Source organism: Sarcophilus harrisii, chromosome 5, assembly GCF_902635505.1.
Source record: "Sarcophilus harrisii chromosome 5, mSarHar1.11, whole genome shotgun sequence".
NCBI classification, from domain to species: domain Eukaryota; kingdom Metazoa; phylum Chordata; class Mammalia; order Dasyuromorphia; family Dasyuridae; genus Sarcophilus; species Sarcophilus harrisii.
Genome location: NC_045430.1, coordinates 262,265,714 through 262,288,365, shown reverse-complemented (window position 1 = coordinate 262,288,365; position 22,652 = coordinate 262,265,714). Strand labels below are relative to the sequence as shown.

At 37.9% G+C, this 22,652-nt stretch overlaps 1 protein-coding gene across 1 annotated transcript in view; it reads left to right on the top strand.

Annotated features, from left to right (window-relative positions):
- NGLY1 (N-glycanase 1) overlaps positions 1-14,394 on the top strand; it is a 50,752-nt gene extending 36,358 nt beyond the window's left edge. Inside the window, exons 6-12 of the mRNA XM_031940375.1 lie at positions 2,670-2,791; positions 3,647-3,792; positions 4,118-4,228; positions 6,798-6,962; positions 8,865-9,050; positions 12,830-13,007; positions 13,390-14,394. Of these exons, the coding sequence (XP_031796235.1) occupies positions 2,670-2,791; positions 3,647-3,792; positions 4,118-4,228; positions 6,798-6,962; positions 8,865-9,050; positions 12,830-13,007; positions 13,390-13,565 (1,084 nt within the window). The 3' untranslated portion in view covers positions 13,566-14,394. The remainder of the gene's footprint in view (positions 1-2,669; positions 2,792-3,646; positions 3,793-4,117; positions 4,229-6,797; positions 6,963-8,864; positions 9,051-12,829; positions 13,008-13,389) is intronic.
- The last annotated feature ends 8,258 nt before the right edge of the window (positions 14,395-22,652 follow it).

Here is a 22,652-nt window from a genome sequence, read left to right as displayed (position 1 = left end):
TTTTTCCTCTGAAGTTCTACACTCAGTTTTGCTGGACAGGTTTTTCTTGGATATAATTCTAGGTCTTTTTACCTTCTGGAATATTATTCCAAGCCTTTCATTTCTTTAATGTGGCAACTGTTAAAACTTGTGTAATCCTGAGTGGCTATGATATTAAAAAAATTTTTTTTCTAGATGCTTGAACTATTTCTTTTTGTTCTGGGAACTCTGGAATTTGGCTATCATATAATGTTACTGGAAGTTTTCATCTTGGGATCTCTTTTAGATGATCAACAATAGATTATTTTGAATCTGGGCAGTTTTCTTTGATATAGTGTCTTAACATAGGATCTGGGCTCTTTCTTTAATAATTTGATCAGTTAATTCAGTTATTCTTAAACTATCTCTTCTCAGTTTCTTTTCTAGGTAAGAAAAGGTCTTTTTTCCTATAAGATATTTCACATTTTCATCTACTTTTTTCTTTTTTTTTCTACCTTGATTTATTGTTTCTTGATATTTCATGAATACATTAGCTTCCACTTGGCAAATTCTAACTTTAAGGAATTATTTTTTTCAGTGAGGTTTTTTCCCCCATTTGATCAGTTCTGTTTTAAAAGTATTAATATTCTTCAGTATTCTTTGGTGCCTCATTTACTGAACTGTTAAATGTTTTATTAATTTTCTTCTTTTGCTTTTATTTTTTTACCTAATTTTTCTTTTATTTCTCTTATTTGATTTTGAAAACCATTTTTAGCTCTTCCAGGAAATTCTTGGGCTTGTTTCCAATTCACTTTTTTTTTTCCTTTAAGGTTTTACTTCTAATATGTTCTAATTCTAATGTCTTTTGAGTTTCTGTCTTGATCTTTCTGGTCATCGTCCTAGCTTTTTGTGGCCAGCTGTGTTTTTTGCTCATTTTTCCACCCTGTTTCTTCATTTGGAACTTCATGTTAACATTGGGTTCTGTTCCCAGCACTGGCTCTGCCTCAGGCTTTTCCACACCAGGTTTTTGAGCTGGTTTGGGGGTTTGGAAGTTTTTGGTGCTTCTGGGGTGGGGTGTGGTCATTGCTCTCCCGGTCTTGACCACAGGCCTTCCTGGAGGCCTCCTGATCCCGGGATTGCAGTCGATGCTGCTCCCCCGGCCACTGTTCCTCAGGGTTCCTGATCCTGCCCCTCTGGGCCTGCAGACTCTATAACCCAAAGTGCATGTAGGCAGTGGGGTTCCCAAAGCCCATCTGGTGTGGTTGTTCAGTGCCTGTAATCTCTCTGGCTTCACAGCTCCTCAAACTGCCTCCTCTCACTGCTCCTGGTCCCACCATCGGTGTTTGCCCACGTGGACCCCAGGCCAGCCTCCTCCCCCGTGGTACAGATCCCTCCTTTTGACCTTCTCTGTGCTCTTGAAGGATGTCTCATCTCACCTTTTGCCGGCTCCGCCACTCCAGACTTTGATTTGAGGTGTTTTTTTCAAATTGTTGAGGGGAGAATGTTGAGTGGGCTCAGCCGAGTACTCTCTCTGCCCCGCCATCTTGGCCCTACCTGCCCCCCAATTATGAGCTTTTATTCTGCATAGTTTAGCTATTTTATTTCTTTTTGTTTTTAAGTATTACTCTCCTCCTCTCCCCTCCTCCCACAAATTGAAGTCCTCTCTGCAATCAAACAAATAAACATCTTGGCCATGGCTGAGAGGAAATATCCTTTTTATGTCTCTAATCTACGAACTCTGCTCCATGGGAAGGCCTCTTGCTCAGCCCTCTGTAATTGTTGCCTACGTTGTTCTCCTGGTTCTGCTCGGGACATTCTATTGTCGCCATTCAGTCACGTCCAATTCTTTATGACCCCATTTGGGGCTTTCATGGCACAGACACTGGAGGGGTTGGCCATTTCCTTCTCCAGCTCATTTTACAGATGAAGAAACTGAGGCAGCTAGGATGAGTGACTTGCCCAGAGTCACACAGCGAGGAAGTGTCTGAGGCCAGATTTGAACTCAGAGCTTCCTGATTCCAGATTCGTTGCTCTATCCATTGTGCTGCCCCTGGGCCATTCTGCATTCATTCATATACATCCTCCTAGGGTTCTCTGAATCTGGCTCTTTGTCCTTTCTTAGGGTAAAGTGATATTCCATTATATATATACCACAATTTAATTTTTTTTCAATTTTATTTTTTTTAATTAAGGGTTTTTATTTTCAAAACATATGCATGGATAACTTTTCAGCATTGACCCTTGAAAAATCTTGTGTTCCAGTTTTCCTCTCTTTTCCCCCACCCCTTTCCCAGATGACAAGTAATACAATATATTGGTCAGCAAGTCCCTAGTCTTGGGCCTTGGCTAATTCTTTCCTCCCTCAGAGGGCCGCTGCGAGTGCTTTTGTGCTCACTTGGCCCTCTTCAAGGGGCAGACATGATCTCACAGATCAGGCTCTAACAGCGGGATTGCTTCCCTGAAGAGTTTAATATGCTCTGTACCAGCCTCTTGGGGAGCTTGGGGTGGACATGTGTGACAAAGCGCCTATTCCGTTCTCCTTTTTGTCAGGAAGGTTGGGAAGTCTTCTATTAAAGATCTGTTTTTCCCATGTCGGAGGTTTTTTTCTTCAAGCTTTATTGACCTGGTTTTGTTTTTCTGCGTTACAGACATTGCCAAATTGATCCTCTCTCTAGATTTCCAGCTGACAAAAGTTTGGCTTCTTTCTTCAGGTACAACGATCCTGAGAAACTCTTGGAAACCAGACGTGGGCGATGTGGCGAATGGGCAAACTGCTTCACGCTCTGCTGCAGAGCCATGGGCTTCGAGGCACGCTACATCTGGGACTCCACCGGTAACTCTGTCCCTGAAACTGCTGGCAGACTTAACCCGCTCTAACGTTTTCTCGTGGAAATCTCATTCGTGGTTCTGTGTAGGAGACACTGCATGTGGATAGTGAGGCGCCGTTGATGTGATTTTAGAATCCACCAATCGGAGCTTTGTGTCTTCTGCTTGCTTTTTAGAATCAGCCATTCTCTTCACTCTCCTCATTTAAAAATAAAATAAAATATAAGACAATCCCCGTCCCCAAAATGACAATAAAAAGCCACTTAGTATCAGGAAGGATAGGATAAGAGAGGCACCTCCTTAATAACTCCTGCTTCTCCCCGGTTATTACAGCTAAAGTTGGGACTTATTTCTGGTGAAAAGAAACACAAATAACATCATCGTGCTTTGACATTAGCAAAAGGAATGCTTTTTTTTTTTTTTTTTTTAACTGTGTGCTAATCAAAAAACATCATTTTGACTGTGTTGCTTCCTGGTATTTGCATCCCCAGAACCTAGCAGTGTCTGGTAGAGAATAAGCACTGTATGCATGTTTTATCCATCCATCCGTCTGCCTACCTGTCTGTGCTGCAGAATAGTGGTTTCTTAAATCTGACTATATGGTTAATGAGTTATAAGGAAGGTTCTTATGAAACAGGGGAATAAAGTAAAGAACAAATTTTCCTTATTATTTCACACAAAATGCTGTTATTGTGAATATGGGTGTGTGATACACATATATTACATGATACATAACATATGTATATACCTTTGGTTGTGTATATGTAGATATATATCTAGATAGACATGTCTATATGTAATATGTATCTATAAAGAGAGAGAGATTTTTTAAATGGCTACATATTCTCTGTTGCTTGTGCAGATCATGTTTGGACAGAAGTCTATTCTCCGTCTCAGCAGCGATGGTTGCACTGTGATCCTTGTGAAAATGTTTGTGATAAACCTCTCCTTTATGAAGTAGGATGGGGGAAGAAGCTCTCCTATATCATAGCATTCTCCAAGGATGAGGTAGGGGAAATACTTTTTTCCTATTTAAGACATAATAATTAAGGTATTTTAATTACTTCATTAATTAAACAATCTACTAAATCAGCTTTCTAAATAAAAATTAATTTTTTTTGCCAAGTTCTGAAAATTTGTTTGATTTCCCAATCATTCTAAGAAATATGCTGGTTATAATGTGAAAATTAATTATCTTCTCACTATTTCCATTTAAAGAGAATAATCTTGAAAACCTGCTAAATATTACCTTGCTGTATACTCTGCTTATTCAGAAACTATTTATCAGTAGTAATGAGCATGATAAATATATACATACTCTCTTTTATTTGAGATTGTTGATGTCACTTGGAGGTATTCCTGTAAACATGAAGAAGTGGTTTCTAGGAGAACTCAGATTAAAGAAGAAGTACTTAGAGAAACAATTAATGGCCTTAATAAGCAGGTATGTGATTGTCTGCTCTTTCTATGAAGACAAAGACATTTTTATAAAGACTATAAAAAATCAATTTCTTTTAACTATGGCTATCAAGTGGAAGAATTGTTTGCCAGAACACATATATTTTTCTGTTTGTACTTTTAACTTTTTCACATGGTGGAAAATGGAATCATTTTAAAGGGAACATTTTGTACTTTAAACTCCTTCGCTTTGTCTCTTGTAATAAAAATAGAATAATGTTCAATTTGCTTCATTGAAGTGTAACCTTTATGCCTCATTTGAAGTGTGGGGTCCTCAGTGGCTGTGACTCTAAGCTTGACCAGCTTTACCTCCAGGCTGAGAGATGGACTTTGCTTGAGGATCAGTCTAAGTATCAGGAGGTTCATCATGGGGTTGACCACAGGGTGAGGAAATTTCATCCCTAGCAGCTCTTAAAGAGCAGTGATCTGCGAAAATGGAGAGAAGAGCCATGTTGATAGAATTACAGATTTTTTTATTTAAGTTTGAAACCTGACTCAAATACTATAGATTTGGGTCTTGTTTAATGTGAACTGTTACAAAATTCAGCTAATCCAAATACACAACAGAACAGTTTACTGAGAAGCTCCTCAGGGTTATTGACCTTCATTCTCAGAGGCCCAAAATATGGTATCACCATGTTCGGGTAAAGGTGCAGTGTGTCCAGTGGTGGCTGATCAGACCAGTATGAGCTCAGAAGGCTCTACCATAGGTCGGGCACAAATAATGCTCATCAACATTTGCAATGGAGAGGTCTTTAAATTTGCACATTTTGGGTTTCTTTTGAGCTCCTGCAATTGTTTCACTCATAGAACAAGTCCGTATGGAATAGAGATGGTCCTAGATCATGACCACAGACTAGAGAAATAAGGGAGAGCATTTCTGTGTTCTCCCAGGAAACAGTGACTCGATACCTTTTGCCAACTTCAAAACACTCATTTGGAGTCAAATTGGTTTTCTGTGTTTGGATCTAAGACTCCTGAAGGATATTTCAACTTACACACTATAAGATGTAGCTAATGTACCTGCTTTGTTGTGTGTGTGTGAGAGTGTGTATTTATATATATATATATATATATATATATATATATATATATATATATATATATTTATATATATATATGTGTGTTTTTATACATGTCTGTTTGTATATGTGTGTTTTATATGTATGTATTTATATAGGTTTTTATATGTGTGTGTGTATGTGTGTGTGTATATATATATATATACACACACACATACACACACACACATACACACACACATACATACACACATCTGGAAACAGAGTCCCCCCCACCCATGCAGAAAATCACGCGTGTTCTTCAAACACCGACTCTGAAATCTCTATTCCCTGTGAGAATCCTTTTATCACCTTTTGCTTCTCTGAAGTTCATCCTATTTCAGGCACTTTGTCTGAACATCACCAAATCATCTCATGGGGTTTTATTCAGAGCCTAAATTGGGCTGCTATTGGGGGAAAATAACCCTTTTAAAATTGTTCCCCTGATTGTTCAGAAGTTCTGAGAAGTTATTTCATGTGACCTTGCAATCTTTCCTATGCCCCAAGAAAGGGAAATTTAATGAAGCTTCATTCTTCTCCAAAAGAAGTCTCTCTGGTAGGTAATGAAGTTGGTGATAGGTAGTGGGAGTGGAGGAGGGGAAGCAGCTTGGTTAGAGTCTTTATCCATCTTATCTTCTGTATAAAGCTCACTTTTTCACTTTCCAAAATTCCTTCTGCATTTTTATCACCTGATAGTGTTTGTCCTGCAAGGTCACATCTTGAAGTGTTTGTAATAGAACAAATTTGCAATATCCTTCAGGAGTCCTAGCTCCAGAAGGAAAAAATTGATGGTCTTAGAAGTGTGCATTTGGAAATTAGGCAAACGGTGTCAGTCATGTTTTATTTATAGAGGATAGAAATGACTTCAGTGTGTGTTCAAAAATAGATTAGCAAAAGAAAATCAGAAAGAAGGATTTGAGTAAAATAGTGTATTAAAATGTAAGAATAGTATTTGGTTGAAAAAGTAAGTTCAAAATGCTTTCTTTGAATAAATATAAGCAAATGATTGATGCAGTTAATTTAAACAGAGTAGAAAGTAGAATTATCTCAAGTTAAACTTGGTGATTAGCATTGTTATAGCACCGCTTCCTTATGTAGCAGATGAGGAAAATGAGAGATTAAATGATTCCTATGGTGTTGAGAATCATTTTAACTGAGTTATTTAAAAGGCATTTGATTTTGCTATTTTAAAAATAATAATAAATTTTGAAATTGAAGCAAATGTTTCTGCTATCATGTTTTCCTTAACCTCTCCAGCTTCTTAGTCCTAAAGTTATTTCACATTTTAATGATTTTTTTTGGTTTGTTTTAGTGAGACAAAACTGTCTTACATACTACAAGTTTCAGCAAGGGAGTTTCCTCTTTTGGGAGTTCCTTTGGCCATTGAAAGTAAAGCCTCAGTCCCTTTTTCTAATCTTCCTTAGATTCTAGCTTCAAATAGGTCATAACCTGAAATAATTTTCAGTCTTTTCCTTTTGTTTTCTTTTACCACAGAGGCAGCTCTCCTTGTCAGAGAGCCGAAGAAAGGAGCTCCTTCACAGGATAATTGTGGAACTTGTGGAGTTCATCTCTCCCAGACCTCCTAAGGCTGGAGAGCTCGGTGGCCGGATCTCGGGCTCAGTGGCTTGGAGAGTAGCCCGAGGAGAAATGGGTTCTGAGGTATTTAATTCATTAATAGAAAGGAGCTTCTCCTCCAACATGATCCCACTCTAGGGAGTACTTCTTGGTCTTAGGATAATGGCTTTGACATTTCCCCCTATCACTTCACATTAGAAAGTAATGGTTTAAAAGAAGATGAAAATTTGGAGGGAATTAGTAGCTAATTGCTTTAGAGGAGAAATATTAATTGACAACAGTTATACTACAGAAATGATAAGAATTCTTAAAAATAAGGGTTTGAAACTCTTGCATCCTTGGTTAGAAGATTTCAGGTATTGTGATTAGAATCTGCTTATTTGTTTCTGTTCTGTTCATATTCAGGCTGCTTAGATTATCATTATAGAGAACTTATTTTGTTGTAGTTGGTTATAAAGATATAAAGAAATAGAATCCTGTTCTGCTTCCCTTTCCCCTGATTTGTTTTTTCTTTAAATAACTGATTTTATAGTCATTCATATAGGTTGAATAATAGGTATTACAGTTGTTATCTATATTGATAAATCTATAGTTTAAACCCGTCATGTACTTCATTAGATTTCACAATGCAAATCCCATCATAGTCTGCTTTTGGGAGGAAGAAAACCTTCAGAAAACAAAGTCTTGTATTGATAACTTAACAGTTGACCTTAATATAAGATAATTTATTTGAGGACTGTAATAACTTTTACCTCTTTTTATCAACTATATGACAATTTTGTGAGATAAAATAGGAAATTAATTTGTTGATGACAGTGAATCTCTAATGGTTTTAAATCTGTCATTTTGATTAGAAATTATTTTTAGTGATGAAATTGAAATAATTTTTAGGCAATTCTTTGGTTAATATTCCTGATGCTAGGTAATTTACTATGTGGATAATATATTTGTCCCAGTCCAATAAATATTATGGTTTAAATCAAATATTTGTGCAGTTGCTGTGTTTGAGGTACCTTGATGGATATTGCAGAAGATAGGGAAATATGGAAAAAAGAGCCTTTGACCTCAGAGAGTTTGTGATCTCGTTTATAAAAAAGCAAAGGGGAGTAGAGAAAGGTAGATTTACACAAAATATGGAAATACACATTTTTTAAAACCGTAATGTTATTTTCCCCATCAATCTCCATCTGTCTCCCTAATTTTTCAAAATTTATCATTACTGATTCTCTACAGTAGGACTGAGGGAGGTGGGTTATTCTAACTACATTTTGCAAATAATTTTTGCTGTAATAGAGATGACTCAGTTTTCAGTTCAATCTTAGAGCTATAAGACAAAATTCAATCAGTAACTCAAATCACTAATTGCTGTACAAGTTATAATCTAAAGAGACCTAATTTAATGCACAACTATGTTCTATTAGAAGTATGAAAATTATTTAGGTATTCATACCTTTTTCTTATAATGACAGATGTTCTTATTCTTCTAATCATGGTAGGGTAGTTGATTAAAGTAGGCTAACTATCATTATTAGCCTTTATTTTTACAGTGAAGTCAACAGAAGAAAGGAAGCTTTGTGATCCACGTGAGAAAGGAAGAAACCTTGGTCATATATAATGAGAGCTAATAAAATTTGTAGAAAGTCAATATTTTAATTGCTTTAATGTCTAGAATAAAAACATAGTTGTCATTTCAAATTGCTCTATTCATTGGGATAAAATGGGATGGGAATTGGATTTGTGATTTTATTAGTATAGGGAACTTGTGGGTGAAGAAACTACCTCTTAATAAATGGATGCTTAGTGTGAACTATAAAAAAGCTACTTAAGCTTGAGTAGCTTAAAACTACACTAAGACTTTAAGAAGCCCTGTATTGTATATGACAGTATGATAAGTCTGCCATTGAGAGGCCTTATGTGCATTCCTGGACCTCTGTCTCTTTACTTCTAATATATTTGGGAAAAATAATTCCACTTTCTTTTGTTAAGAGGAAAGAAACTGTGTTCAGACCGTCTGGAGAAGAGAAAATGGCGAAGCTTTTCCACCTCACTTACAATCCAGTGGATGATTGTTATGTCCGAGTTTCAAGTAATAATGACAAAATCTCCGGATGGGAAAGTGGTGTTTGGAAAATGGAATCTGTATTCAGAAAAGTTGAGACAGACTGGAAAATGGTAATTGTGTGCCTGGGGGCTCTCGTGTCCGGGGGCTCTGGGGGCCGGGGGGTTCTTCGTGGGTGTGTCAGTGAGACTCCTGCTCCTCCCACAGATGTGTCAGAGAAGCTGGGCCATTTCCCGTCTCTGCATGGGGTCTTCCCTCCTCCTTTGGCCGTGCCCTGCCCCTCCCCCAGGTGATTACCCTCGGGCCTCCATCCTTCTTGCTCCCTGTGGTCCCCAAAATCTGCCTCTTGGTTGTCCTTGGTTTGCCCCCAGTCTGGGTCTCTGGATTATCCCTGAATAAAGCTAAGACATCAGGCCTTGGTCTCCATTTTAGTTGGGCTCATCCATGTAAAATGAAAACGTGTTTATTTTCGGAGTTGTTTTAAAGGCGCTTTTCCAGTGGGGAGAAGAAATCTCTCTGTGACCAGGTTCCCCTGCGGACTGCTTCCAGTCACTTCAAGGACCAGGCGGGCCCTTACCCTCAGGCCCTTCTGTCCTGGCTCCACAAGCGATCCTATCTGACGGCCTGGCTTTTCATGGCTGCAATCCCCATCCCCATGATTCCCTTCCCCCTTTCTTCCTCCTCCTCCCCGCTTTTCATGGCTGCCCCTCACCTCTGGGAGTCTTCAGGCCGTGGCTTCCCCCTCCTCAGGAAGAGCCTCTCCTGATCACTTGGTCAGCCCTGATCAGTGAGCTCACCACTGACACTGGTGTGGCTTGGGGGCACAGAGGTTTTTGCACATGATCCCCCTCTAGTAATTCAAGGGCAGAGGATCCTGTGGTTCCTTTCTTATCATTCTCAACACTTAGCACATGGCCTGGCATACAGTTGGTGTTTAATAAATGTTTTTTGACTTGATGACCAAATGATGTCACTCTTCCTCAGAGAAAGTTAACCAAAGACTGATCAGTCAGTGCATGATTCATGCTTCTAGATGACAAATTGCTTCACAGCATGTTTGCCAGCTTGTGTTGGGGGTTCCCCAGGGCAGGAGATTTTTAGGTGCTTTGGGAGGTGGCGAGATGACCCCTACCTTGTCCTGCTGCTACTGAGCCACTTATACAAGAACTGCCATCGTCCTGGCAGGGCTGATTGGTGTCTTTCGTTGTCACCGACTGAATACTTGGTGGAGTTGGTGACAATGCAGGTTAACTTTCCCCTTGATCATTGCTAGTGGATTTTCAGTAAGTTTTAAAATCAGGTGAGTAGCCCATTTCCCCCAAATTTAAACTTGATCATTGTGAATAGATTTTCAGTGGGCTCTCAATAAGAAGAGTAGCCCATTTTCCTCAAATCTAACCTTGATCATTGGAAATAGATTTCCAATGGGCTTTCAAACAGATGAGTGCTCAGACCATTGACATATGCTGATCTCCATTTCTTGGATCACTTTCTTAACCTTTCATGTTATAAGATGGTTCAGCAATATGTGCAATATTACATTTACATTTAGGAATTTCTATAGTTCTGGAATTTTACTTCTAAATTATATCAACATATTTATCAGAGTTCATCATTCTTTTAAAAGATTTCTGTGGCCACTGGAATAAAACAAATCCTTAAAAAAGTCCTAGGTCATTTACATAGCTGACAAGAGTGGATATGGCCTTAAATGAAAAAGTGAATTACATCACTTAAAATTGACCTTTTCTTTCATACCCCAGTCTTTATATTTTCTTGCACATGAAAATTAGTTTGGGTTTTTTTGTTTTGGTTTGGTTTCGGTGAGCAGTGGTTATTAGCTATATTTCTATTTTAACTAGACTTTCTAGTCTTCCAATTTCAAAAAGAAACCACCCTTGTTCACTAATAACCCCTCCAGTTGCAAAGTACCTCTGAAAGTCTTTGATTGTTCTCTGAAGTAATTGCACTATTTTTCATTTTGTCAGTCCTTGGTTTGTTTTTAATTTTGACATGTTTTCCTTTGTGCTTTGATGTGACTGATCATGTTTTTATTGTGTCTTACTTAACTTAAATTGCTTGACTTCTCTTAATCCTTCGATATCTCTAATAGTTATTGATGTGTGCACTTTAAGAGCTATAACTTTTGCATATTTCCTTAGCTAATATCCATTCTTAAAAATCATAGAATATAAAAATTCAACAAAACAACACTAAAATGTGTGTATGCCAGGAAATTCAGTCAATTAACAGAACCGTGTTATAGTGACTAGCACACAATAGATGCTTAATAATTTATTGATTATGAACTAACTTAACGAGGGGAAACCTATAAAGTCTCATAGCTAAGGTCTAGTATTCTGAGTCAGCCTATTGTCAGTAGAAATGTATCACAAAAAGTTTGAATCCTGAGCCCCCAGAGCTTCTTAAAGATTCAGCCTGAGGAAAAATCCAGTGAACTAGGGAATAGCCAAGTGTTGCTGTTTCTCTAAATGTGAGCAGAGCACCTTTTTGTCAGCTACATAAACTTCAGTGTGGCCATAAAAATGGTTGGAGAATTAGCAGCAGTTGTATTATAAATACCTGCTTTTGATATCTTTAGCTCAATTTTCTGAGAAAAATATTTGCCATAATAACACAAAATCTAAATATTAAAAATCTAGAAATTAAATGAATTGAAATACTCAATATTAAAAGAATATTGACATGGCTCAAAATGTGTAGAGTAGAATCTAAAAATTCCATTTGCCCCCAACTTTTTAGTATGCTTGAATTCAGTCAACATTGAAATTTCTTCTGGGGTATGGAGAACTTTTTGATTCAGATTAGGCCCCACCCTGGAATTCCTTTCCTCTAGCTCCTTTTCCCCTGATTTTATCTGCTCCTGTGGGTTAATGATCACCTCTGTGTAGGGGGAGCCGGTGATCTCTCTATCCATCTTCCCTTCTGCAAGCCATTCGCCTGGTGGACATTTTAGATCCCAAACTCAACCTTCAGAGACTGAATTCCTTCTCTTTTCCCCGAGGCCCACCCCTGACTAAGCTTCTTTATGGCTGACAATATTCTTCTAGTCTCTCAGCAACGTCCCCACTTCTTATTCTTTTCTCACACATCCAGTCCGTTGCCAAATCTTGCTGTTTCTTTCTCATGTGTATTCCTTTATCTCCTTAGTTTACCCCCTCAGCTGCTCACCTGGTCTCAATGCTTCAGGTCTCTTGCTCTTCCCATCCCTCCCTCTGCTCTCAAAATCATTTTCCTGAAGCACACATCTAAGTGTGTTGCTTTATCAGCATGGCTCCCAGGGATGTCTAGGGAAGATATAAATTGCTGAGCTTTTTGTAGGCTAATTAAACATTATGGCCCCCTTCTACATGCTTATTCTTCCTGCTACTCACATAGCATTTCTTCCATCTCCAAGCCTTTTTCCACTGGCTGCTCCCTCTATCCAGAATGTACATTCTCCTCACCTCTACTTCGGAGAAACTTCCTGAAATGTGCGTCTCAAATATTACTGTCTGTAGGAATCTTTTCCTGTGCTCCTCTTAACTAGCTACATATGTATTTGTTCAGTGATTAAAAGTCCTACAGGGTCTGAATTCAGATTTCTATCTTTGTTGTTATTTCTCTTAATAAGGAAAAATCGAGAAATTACTTCTTGAGAGTAAGGATTTCATTGTTTGTATTTTGTAACTCCAGTGTCTGGAAAACAGTAGATACCTAATAATGCTTGCTGAACGATCATATTAATAAATTTCTAAATATGAAAAAACTAGGTTTCCCCAAACCATTTAACTGCCTGATGATCACATTATAATGCTAGTCTCCATAGTTTTGTCCCCTTCCTTCTCAAAATTCCTCATTTTACTCCATTTCATGTTTTCCTTCCTATTAGGTTTATTTAGCTCGAAAAGAAGGCTCATCATCTGGCTACATTTCTTGGAAGTTTGAGTGTGGGTCAGTTGGGCTTAAAATCGATACCATTTCCATTAGAACAAGCAGTCAAACCTTTGCTAGTGGAAAGATAGAATGGAAGCTGCATTCTGATTCAGCACAAGTAGAACTGGCAGGAGGTAAGCATTGTACTTAGAGACTTAAGCATGGAATGTGTTTACCATTTTCCTGAGAGTGTAATCATATTTAACTAGATGCTAAATATTATCAGGCCCAATGTAATTTTTTTAAAGCCACACAAAAATAGGACTCCAAATTCAAGTACAAGTGAAAAAGTCCTTTATAGTAACTGATGTCATGTGAAGTTGACTTTTTTGGCCATCTTAAAATAATTCATATTTCTCTGGGTAGGTTTTATTTTTTTGGTCGGTGGGAGGTTGTGGTTAACAGCGTACAAGTACTAAAATACCCATTCCAAAACTGCCTCTTCATGCTGTGGACTTAAATTTAAATTACCTAAGACAGAGCTTTAATTATTTTTTATTTCTTTCCACTCAACAGATAAAAGCCTTCATTCCTATCGTGATTTTTCTGATGCCACAGAAGTTATTTTGGAAGCAAAACTAAGTGGAGGGGATGGTGATGTTGCCTGGCAACATACCCAGCTGTTTAGACAAAGCTTAAATGACCGTGAAGAAAATTGTTTGGAAATAATTATAAAATTCAGTGACCTTTAAGAACTTGAACATTACAGAAATGGTGGCAATCATCAAGGACTTATCATGGTTTAAAGTCTTCTGTTGATTCATTGAATATTGGCAATTTACCACTGCTCTCTCCCTGCTGACATCATTTTTTTTCCTGGCCATCAATCCTATCACTCTTGTCAAAATAATAAATCTTTATGCCATGGACCATAGTGAAATCCTAGAATTTTTAAATCTACCTCTCTTTAATATGCTAATTAATGTGTGTTAATGGTCAGAATAAGACCTTACTACACGGGAATCATATTTTACATTAAAATTGCATATATAGTATCAGAAGTCAAATATGATGCCCTCTTAATGCTCCATTCATAGTTACGGTAAAACATGAAGGTATTAGTCTCGGAAATTTGGTGTTTCCCAACCTCTAACATTGCCTTGCATATTGCTGGTGCTTCATGTTTTTTTGGGTTGGTTAAACCTTGAATTTTTTGGTAGGTAGATAGTGGAATTGATTCTTTATGATTTTTTACCTTTTATCTTTAAAATTAACAATTGAGAAGTTATGATGCATGATAAAGTTTTTTATTGTAAATATGTAGGCATTTTAAAATAAAATGAACTATTTTGCATTATGCCTTTTAGTGGTTGTTTTAAGACAAAATTTCATAAGGCATTATGCTTGAAAAAAAAAGTAATAACTGTTTGAAAAGAATGTCTTTCAAAATTTCTTCTTTAACAAATGAATTCAAAGATCTTGCTAAAGATTCCCTAATATGTAAATATTTATGAAAAAAAAAAGTCACTTTTGACCTGAATCTTTATCCCTCTCTCTGAATAAAAATGCCTATTCTGGGTATTGGCATTCTATATCTATTTCATGATGTATGTAAAACATTTTAATGTTTTCCATGATTATTTATTATCTGCCACATATAAAACATTTTAAATTTTTCTAAAATGACTTACTCCCTGTCATCTTTGGGAGATATCAGAGAACACTGAAAGGAAAGCTGGAGGTGGAGGCAAGGCCTGATTAATCAAGCTCTCAGAGCTTTTCTCCTCTATAAAACGAGGATAATATTTAGTTAGTTTGCCTGGAAAGGTTGTTGTGAAGAAAGCATTTTACAAATCTGACAGTGTTATGTAAATGTGCATGAGAATTATTATGTGTCCCTTAAGAACCAAGAATCGTTCCAAAAGATCCTGGTTCTCTTCTTCTCCGACTTAATGGAAAATTAACATGTGTTCCTTATTTCAACATTGAAGAGCTGTGATTTTTCTTGGTGTGGATTTTCCCTGTATTGATGTAGACTCCAGTTGTCCTGGAATTGTATCAGCCAAATCAGGGACTAACCTTCTGGTGATGAGCCTTTGCAAACACATCTGTGTTGTGACAGTGACAGACGTATTGTCAAAAGCTTCTTCTCCTCCTCTCCAGCAGCGCTTTTTAAGAACTCAGAATTTCCTCCATGTCCTGAGTAAGACTGACCTTCATGAAAGGTACAGAAGGTCCCCAAGAGGGTCTTACTGGCTGTTAGTGTCTATTAGGAGTCAAATACAGGGTTTCTGCTTTTGAGGTTAATAAGAGGGTCGTCACTGAGCATCCCTTCTTGGACTTGTAGACCTCGAACTAGCACAGCATCCTCTGGGGACGAGGAGGGGGTAAATTGTTAGAGCTGGCTGGGGAATTGAAATCATCACTCACCTTTTAACCAACTGACCCTGGTGCAGCTGCGCGGGGAGAATTTTTGTTGGCAGGAAGAAGGGACCCTTGAACTCTTACAGAAAGCTACATAACAGCCGAAGGCAGCTTGACGAGGGGATATCGAAAATGAAAATGCTCTGGGGTGTTTTCCTGTGTACACACGCACACAGAATTTCCTCTTTAAACACTTCAGCCATATCTTTTTAGCATAAAGCATTTCCTTTTCCCCAGCCAGTTGTTTTTCTCTTTGGAGCCAGGCAAGAAAACTTTGCTTTTCATGCATTCAAACAAGCATCTATTTGGAGCCAGAGCTTCTGATTTCATTCCTATAGGGAACTGGCAGGGATGAAGTTCCCTCTCTGTTGAAAGGTTAAGTCACTGTCCAGGTCACTCAGCCAGTCTAGGGATGGCATTTGGACCCAGGTCTTCTTGATCCTGAAACCAGCTTTTCATATATAGTAAAAGTGTCCTTAGATTGATCCTCACACATAGAAGAAAATTATTTATGCTGCGTATGTATACACATGAGAAGTAGGGCTTTCTTGCCTGACATGAAGGAGAAACATAACGGGAATGAGAGAAGAATATTTTGTTCTAAAATTATGTGGCCAAGGTAGCAAACAGGGGGAATTCTCTGGGCGCAGACTTGGTATTCCGTACAATTGTTAGCACGAGGAACCTCATGAATGTCAGATGAGATCTCAGTATACAGAGACATCCAGAAATTGTTTGCAGGAAATTCTGGACAGGGTAATTTAAATTGCCAATTTGAAATAAAAATCAGACAAGAACTGAAAGGTGGAGGGATGCTTTGTAGGCCACCAGGTGAAGCAGAAATTACAAAGCTCTCCAACCAGTGCAGGCTTTGAGCAAGCAACATCAGGACCGGCTGTCTGAAAGCACTCATCTCTTGCATGGCTAATTTATTTATGGACACTATATTACTGTATTGTACTTTACTGCTTGAGATCAAATCCCAGCTAAGATAAGTATGTATTATTTGGGCAGTTAACAAATCTCTAATTTGGGTTATTTTCCTTTCTCTCCTAACACTAATAAGGCTAGATGGCAGAGATAATTAATAAAAGCACCATAAGACATTTAGCTGCTGGCTTGGATTGGCTGTTTGTGTGTATATTTTTGGTAATAAGAAGGTGGCTCTCAATTGCATCCCTCCCCTGAAGGAGGTACAGAAAGAAATCTGAATCCAGCAGCAGAAAATGAGGTTTAAGCATGAGTCTCAAGGCCGATCCAAGACCCTTTTCCAGGTGTGTTAGGATGTTTTCTCATCCTGCATAATTTGGAGAATTTCCTTTGGTCAGAAGGTTGCCATAGGGAGTGGCAGGGAGTCTCCCTACCGCTGGAAGGGAGAACAAAGCCTCTCCTCAGCAGCTGATGAGTTCTCCTGGGTAAGGGCTGTGTGCCTGTGACAATTTTAAAGACATGTTGCCTTTGAATTGGCACTTACTGTGGCTGTGGACTGGCACTGGGGGGAAAGACTTCTCACCTGGGCAGCCCTTTCTGGTTTTTGTTGCTTGGATTTTACAGGACTTCCACAAAGCCCAAGGATCCAAGGTCAGCAAATGTGCTTTCACAGTCTGATAATCAAGGCAGCCTGCAGCATAGATGATTTAACAGAATCATGGTGCATGAATTTGCTGATTAGATTTCCTTCCTGTCATCATCTTTGGGACTAACATGCATGCTGACCTAATGCTATATTTGAGTCGGAGCCCCTGGGTTCAGATACAACTGTTATTGTTACCCATCTTTGTGTCCTGGTCCCCTGAAGAAGCACCAGGACCCCTTCTCACAACCAGATTTTTAAATAATTTATTTTAGATTTTTTTTTAAATAATTGAAGGAAACATTCAATTTCAGTTAGAGGTTGGGGAAAATAAAGGTGAAACTTTTTGGTTTTATTTTTTACCCTTAAAGCTCATGGACAACCTGAAATCCATGGACAAACAGACCTCTTAAGGACCCATTGGCATTGAGCAAAATGAACATTAAAGTTCCCTTCAGGCAACAAAATCCCATAATATTGCTTTATTTCTAAATATGGAATTGGGAGCAAGGGGAACTACAGGATCCATGACTTTGGTGTAGGAAGCTCCTCATGCTGGGCTGAATTCTCTGTAACTGTGGGCACCCAGAATGGGCTGAGATTTTTCCAATTCTCATGGCTCATATGCCAGTCCTCTAACCTCCCCTTTTTCTTGGTTTTCAAAGCCGGTTGCTTGGTATTAAGAGAGCTAAATGTCATAATGTGACGTTTATCCTGCAGCTGCAGCTCTTTAGCACAGGGCCAGGAACCTGGACCTTTTGAAAAAGGGCTGAATTTGGAGGCTAAAAGTCTGAGATTGAGCCATAGTTTTACCCGTTACTGAGTGACCTCAGGTTAAAAAAAAAAAAACAAAAAACCAGGCTCTTTGAACCTTTTTCCAATCAAGGTAATAACATTTACACTATTGACCTTCCAGGATGGTTGTACAAATGAAATCGGGCATGTAGAGTGCTATTTAAATGCAAGCAATGGTTAAAACTCCTGGAAATTCTGCTTACTCTCTTGTTACTCTTAAATCTGGTTTGGTTTCCAGACTAACAAATTACAAGAAAGATGCTACTCATAGCAGTAAGAGATGCTAGCTCCCAACCACTCCACTCCAGAAGATCAGAGAAATTAAGGAGAAAGCGGAAGGCCCTAAAGGAACAAGGTAATCCGGGATGATTTGTGTGCCTCAATTTCTGAGGGTATTACTGCAGAATCAAACTGTTGATTTTCATAATAGGGATGATGAACCATAGAAACTGGAGCCCAGAGGCATCAGAGAAGGGACTAGATTCTTTAGTCTCCTGTAAAACATATTCAAAGGATTCTTTCAACTCTGAAGTTCTGTGCAGATCAAGAATGGATTAAATTATAAGGCAGGGGGCAATGTATATTGCATTTTAGAATTTTATCAATGCTTGGCTTTGCTTGAAAGGAGTGTCACTTGTCCCCAAAATGCTAGCTATAATAATTCACTCCATGCTGATGCTGGATAAATGAGACAATTATATTCTGATGGAGAGACAGGACTTTTAAAAACATCATACTAATAAAAATTTGGTTTTGATGTTGAAAAAAATATACATTTATGTTTATACATTGAAAAAATACAAACTTTTAGGGCTCGGTTGAGTTTTATATGATCCAGATTGGGAAGAACCAATCAGACGAAAGATTGGGCAGTACTTAATTAATCCACGAGCACTTACTGTTATGGAGAATTTATAGGAAAGAGAAAATGCCAATTTTGCCCTTAAGGAGCTTATATTCTTTTTTTTTTTTTAATTAATTATTTTTGCTGAGGCAATTGGGATTAAGTGACTTGCCCAGGCTCACACAGCTAGGAAGTGTCTGAGACCAGATTTTAACTCAGATCTTCCTGACTTCAGGGCTGGTGCTTTATCCACTGCACCACCTTGCTTCCCCTGGGAGTTTATATTCTAATGAAGGTAGAACCTTCATTACAACCATACGGTTGTTCTGCCATTTATACCTTACATTGCTTCAAACTGGAGGAAAGCCAGTAATCTGATAGAGGGAGAAATTGTTACTAGAGCCTGCTAGTAATTAGATGTATGACTTTGAGGAGGTCATTTAACCCCTGGTCGTCAGGCTTCTCATCTGGAAACTGAGAAATGAACTAACTGGTCTCTAAATCTCTGACGGTTTTAGCATCCTATTTGCCAATGAGACTTTTAATGATGTTAAATAGTCCTTTAATAAGATTGCTACTGCTTTTTCATGAAGTTAAAATCTATCAGCAAATTTATGGTTCAGGCTTCGTTTTAATCAATTTCCTTATGGATGTGATCACAATTTATTTTCTTAAATTTGTATCTTTCCTCCAGACCCACTAGATTTCCTCTGTTACAAACGTGCTGAGCTTCTGTAATTTTCTCTGAATTTCCTGGGAATTAGCATCTGTCACAATATGCTGAAATTACCACATGAATGTGGCTTAGAAGGATAGGTAGCAGTTTACTTATTAGTACCAAACTCCTTTCTTAGAACAGAAAAGCCTCCTCCTCACAAAGAATAACTGGGTATCTTTAGTGATGACTCCTGTCTGGGCTGATACCCAAGTTATTCCTAGAGACAGAAATAAAAATCCCATCCTTGAACAGATTTGCTGGTACTGGGGATGAGGAAATTTATGTGACCACAGAATTTGGATTATTACTTATTAATAGTGAGAGTTATGTATGGAGTATAATATTCATGGCATAATGGATAGAAAATGGCCTTGAAGTCAGGAAAACCTAGACTCAGGATCTGCCTCTAATACATCCTGGCCCTGAGCGAGTCACTTAGCTTTGCACTTTCTCAGAAGCCCTCCAGGACCACAAATTGCAGAGCAGGTGCTACCTGTATTAGTAGAAGGAATTTCCTCTTCTGGGAGTATCCTCTACCAAGGAAATCTCAGATTCAATCCTTATCTCTGTGTAGTGCTCCAGTTAATTCTTCATTTTCCTTCATTAGCATTCCCCCCATTAGCATTTGCCCCAGATCTTCTTTCAGTATAACAAAACAATGTTATTCCTTTTTGTTTTCATAATATCACAGAAGTATTGAAGATTTCTGTCCTGTGTTCAGTTTCATTCTGAAGTGGCTTCATTGGTTAAAAAATAGTCATTATATTTGTCATTAGAAATATGGTAGTTTTAATTTCAAGAAAGAAATACAAAAGTGTTTTCCTTCTCAACCTTGTATATGCATATATGTTCCTATAATGCCAAATCTTTGAATCCCATTGCTTCTCAGGAAATAATTACTTTTATGATTTCATTATCTGTGTGTTTCAGTTGATGCTACTGAATTGTGACTTCTATATCTTGGGAAGATGAAATTTATCTCTAAATCCTTTTAAAAGACTTTATGTAAAAGGTAACAATCTCCTTCATCTCCCACCCCCGACACCCTCTTTTCAGAAACTGAAAAATCATACATGGCATTTTTCCAATACAAAAAAATTGAAAAAGGATCTCAAGGGGTTTTTTTTGTTCTCTTTTAGGACATTCATTTGAGCTTAAGATTTGGGAACATTTTCATGCTTTTGGTCCCAGAAATGAACTAGATTCCGTTTCCTTGTATGGAAAAAAAAATGCACCAATTTCTGGTACTAATGGGAAAGTTCAAGACAGCAAGGTTGTGGTGAAGACTTCATATCTCTCAACTCAATTATCTTTCTGTTCCCATCTCTGTCTCTCTCAAGAATATCAAGGTAGATTCTTTTTTTAACTTAGAAATATTGACTTACCTACTGTAATCAATACTGCTAGTCTTCCCAGGTAAGTAAGGATTATATGGGGAAAAACTGGGATAATGGTATGTAAGAGCCATTATTAGTGTCTGATTGCTTATCTTTTAGGGATAGGAGACTCTCTAGGACTTAATGACGTGTTTGAACAGATTGTGATCTAGAGGAGGTGATTCTCTCCCCACCCCAGCTTGAATGAAATTACAGATCCTTTATATATTTGCAGATTTTTAAAATAATTTTCTCAAGGAAGGATGTGGGCAAAGAGAGAAATCAAAAACCAAAGGACTCTTAGGTCTTTGCATGGAAAGCAAGAACACCTCTTGGAATGTTGGACAGTCATTTCAAATTGAGGAGATTTAAGAAAAGAGAACTTGGGGGCCTTTGATCTTCTTGTAATAAATAGTGAGCCATCGGCATTCTTCCACTTCTTGTAAATTTAATCTGAAACAGATTTAACTGCACTAGGCAATGACGGGGAAAGAAAGGAGAAAGAATGCTATGGGAAGTGGATCATGAAACCAATGAATTAGCCTTGAAAAGAAAGAACATAATTCTAACTAGATTCAAATGCATATTGTGGGGTAAAGGAGGACTGACATATGGCAATCATGAAATGAGGAAGCCATCTTTATGATAGTAACAGTAAGAGACTACAAAAGAAAGGGACATAGCATTTTTATGCTTTTAAGGTATATATATGGCCAATAATAACATCTGGCATTTTTATGGCATTTCAAGGTTTGTTAAATGCCTAACATACATCATTGCACTTGTGGAAAGGAACAAAAGGTGTAGAGCAGATTTTAGGTAGGTGATTAGACAGATGGATTTTTCATCCAGATAAATGAAAAAGAGAGAGCTTATTTATTAAGGGCTTACTAAATGCCAGGGAACCCTAAAGTTACAAATATATTCAAGTAGGATGAGGTAAGATCACTCTTTTTGGGGTTTTTTGCACTTAATGTTTTTTTTCAATAACATTTTATTCAATAAAGAGTTTCCAGCCTTCATTTTGGTAAGATTTTGACTTCCAAATTTTTCTTCTTTCTCCTTTCCTTCCTTACAACTTTCCCAAGACAGCAAACAATTTGATATAAGTTAGACACGTACAGTCACGTTAAATATATTTCCACATTAGTCATGTCGTGAAAGAAGAATCAAAACAAAAAGGAAAAACCACAAGGAAGAAAAAACAAAAACAAAAGGGAAAATAATATGCTTTGATCTGCTTTCAGACTCCATAGTTCTTTCTCTGGATGAGAACAGCATTTTCATCATGAGTCTTTTGGAATTGTCTTGGATCATTGCATTGCTGAGAAGAGCTGAGTCTTTCATTCTTGATCATTGCACACTATTGCTGTTATTGTATCCAGAGTTCTGGTTCTGCTCACTTCACTCAGAATTAATTCATGTTAACTCTTTCCATACTATTCTTCTAAAGGCAGAAGATAACCCATAAAGAAAGGGAACACAATTAAAGTGACGGGGTCCTACCTAAAATGATGGAGGAATTCACCTGTGAAGGTCTCAGGATGGAGATCCCCAGGGTTGTAATGCAACAGGTAAAGAAGGAGACGGGAGAGCTCAGCCATGAGTGAGGTGGACAACTAGGGGAGCTCCTGCATCCTCCAAATGACCTGTATCTGAATGAGACAGGCCCCGAGTGTTGTTGAGAGGTCCCTAAGGAGATGAGAAGGGGCCTGGCCATCCAGCAGAGCTACATGCAGACTGACTATTCTAGGACATCTGCCTCTCTGGACTTTCGCTCATAAGCAGCAGCACGCCAGTCTTGAGGATTTGACAGAACTCAGTTATCACAGTCACTGAATCACCCTAAAATATTAAATGTACAAACTCTAAATTTTGTAGAGATGGGAGGATTGAAATACTCTCTATTTGCCTCTGGGAATGTACTGTCCACATTACACATTCACAGGTAAGTGTTATTTTTCTGAAAACTTTCCCATCTTGAGTGCTCATGTTGTTTCTTGGTTTGAATGCAATGTTGATATGTGAACCTCATTTTCTTAGCATGAGTTTTGGGATTACTATATTTTTATTTTAATTTTATTTAATTTTATTTTTAATTTTTTTATA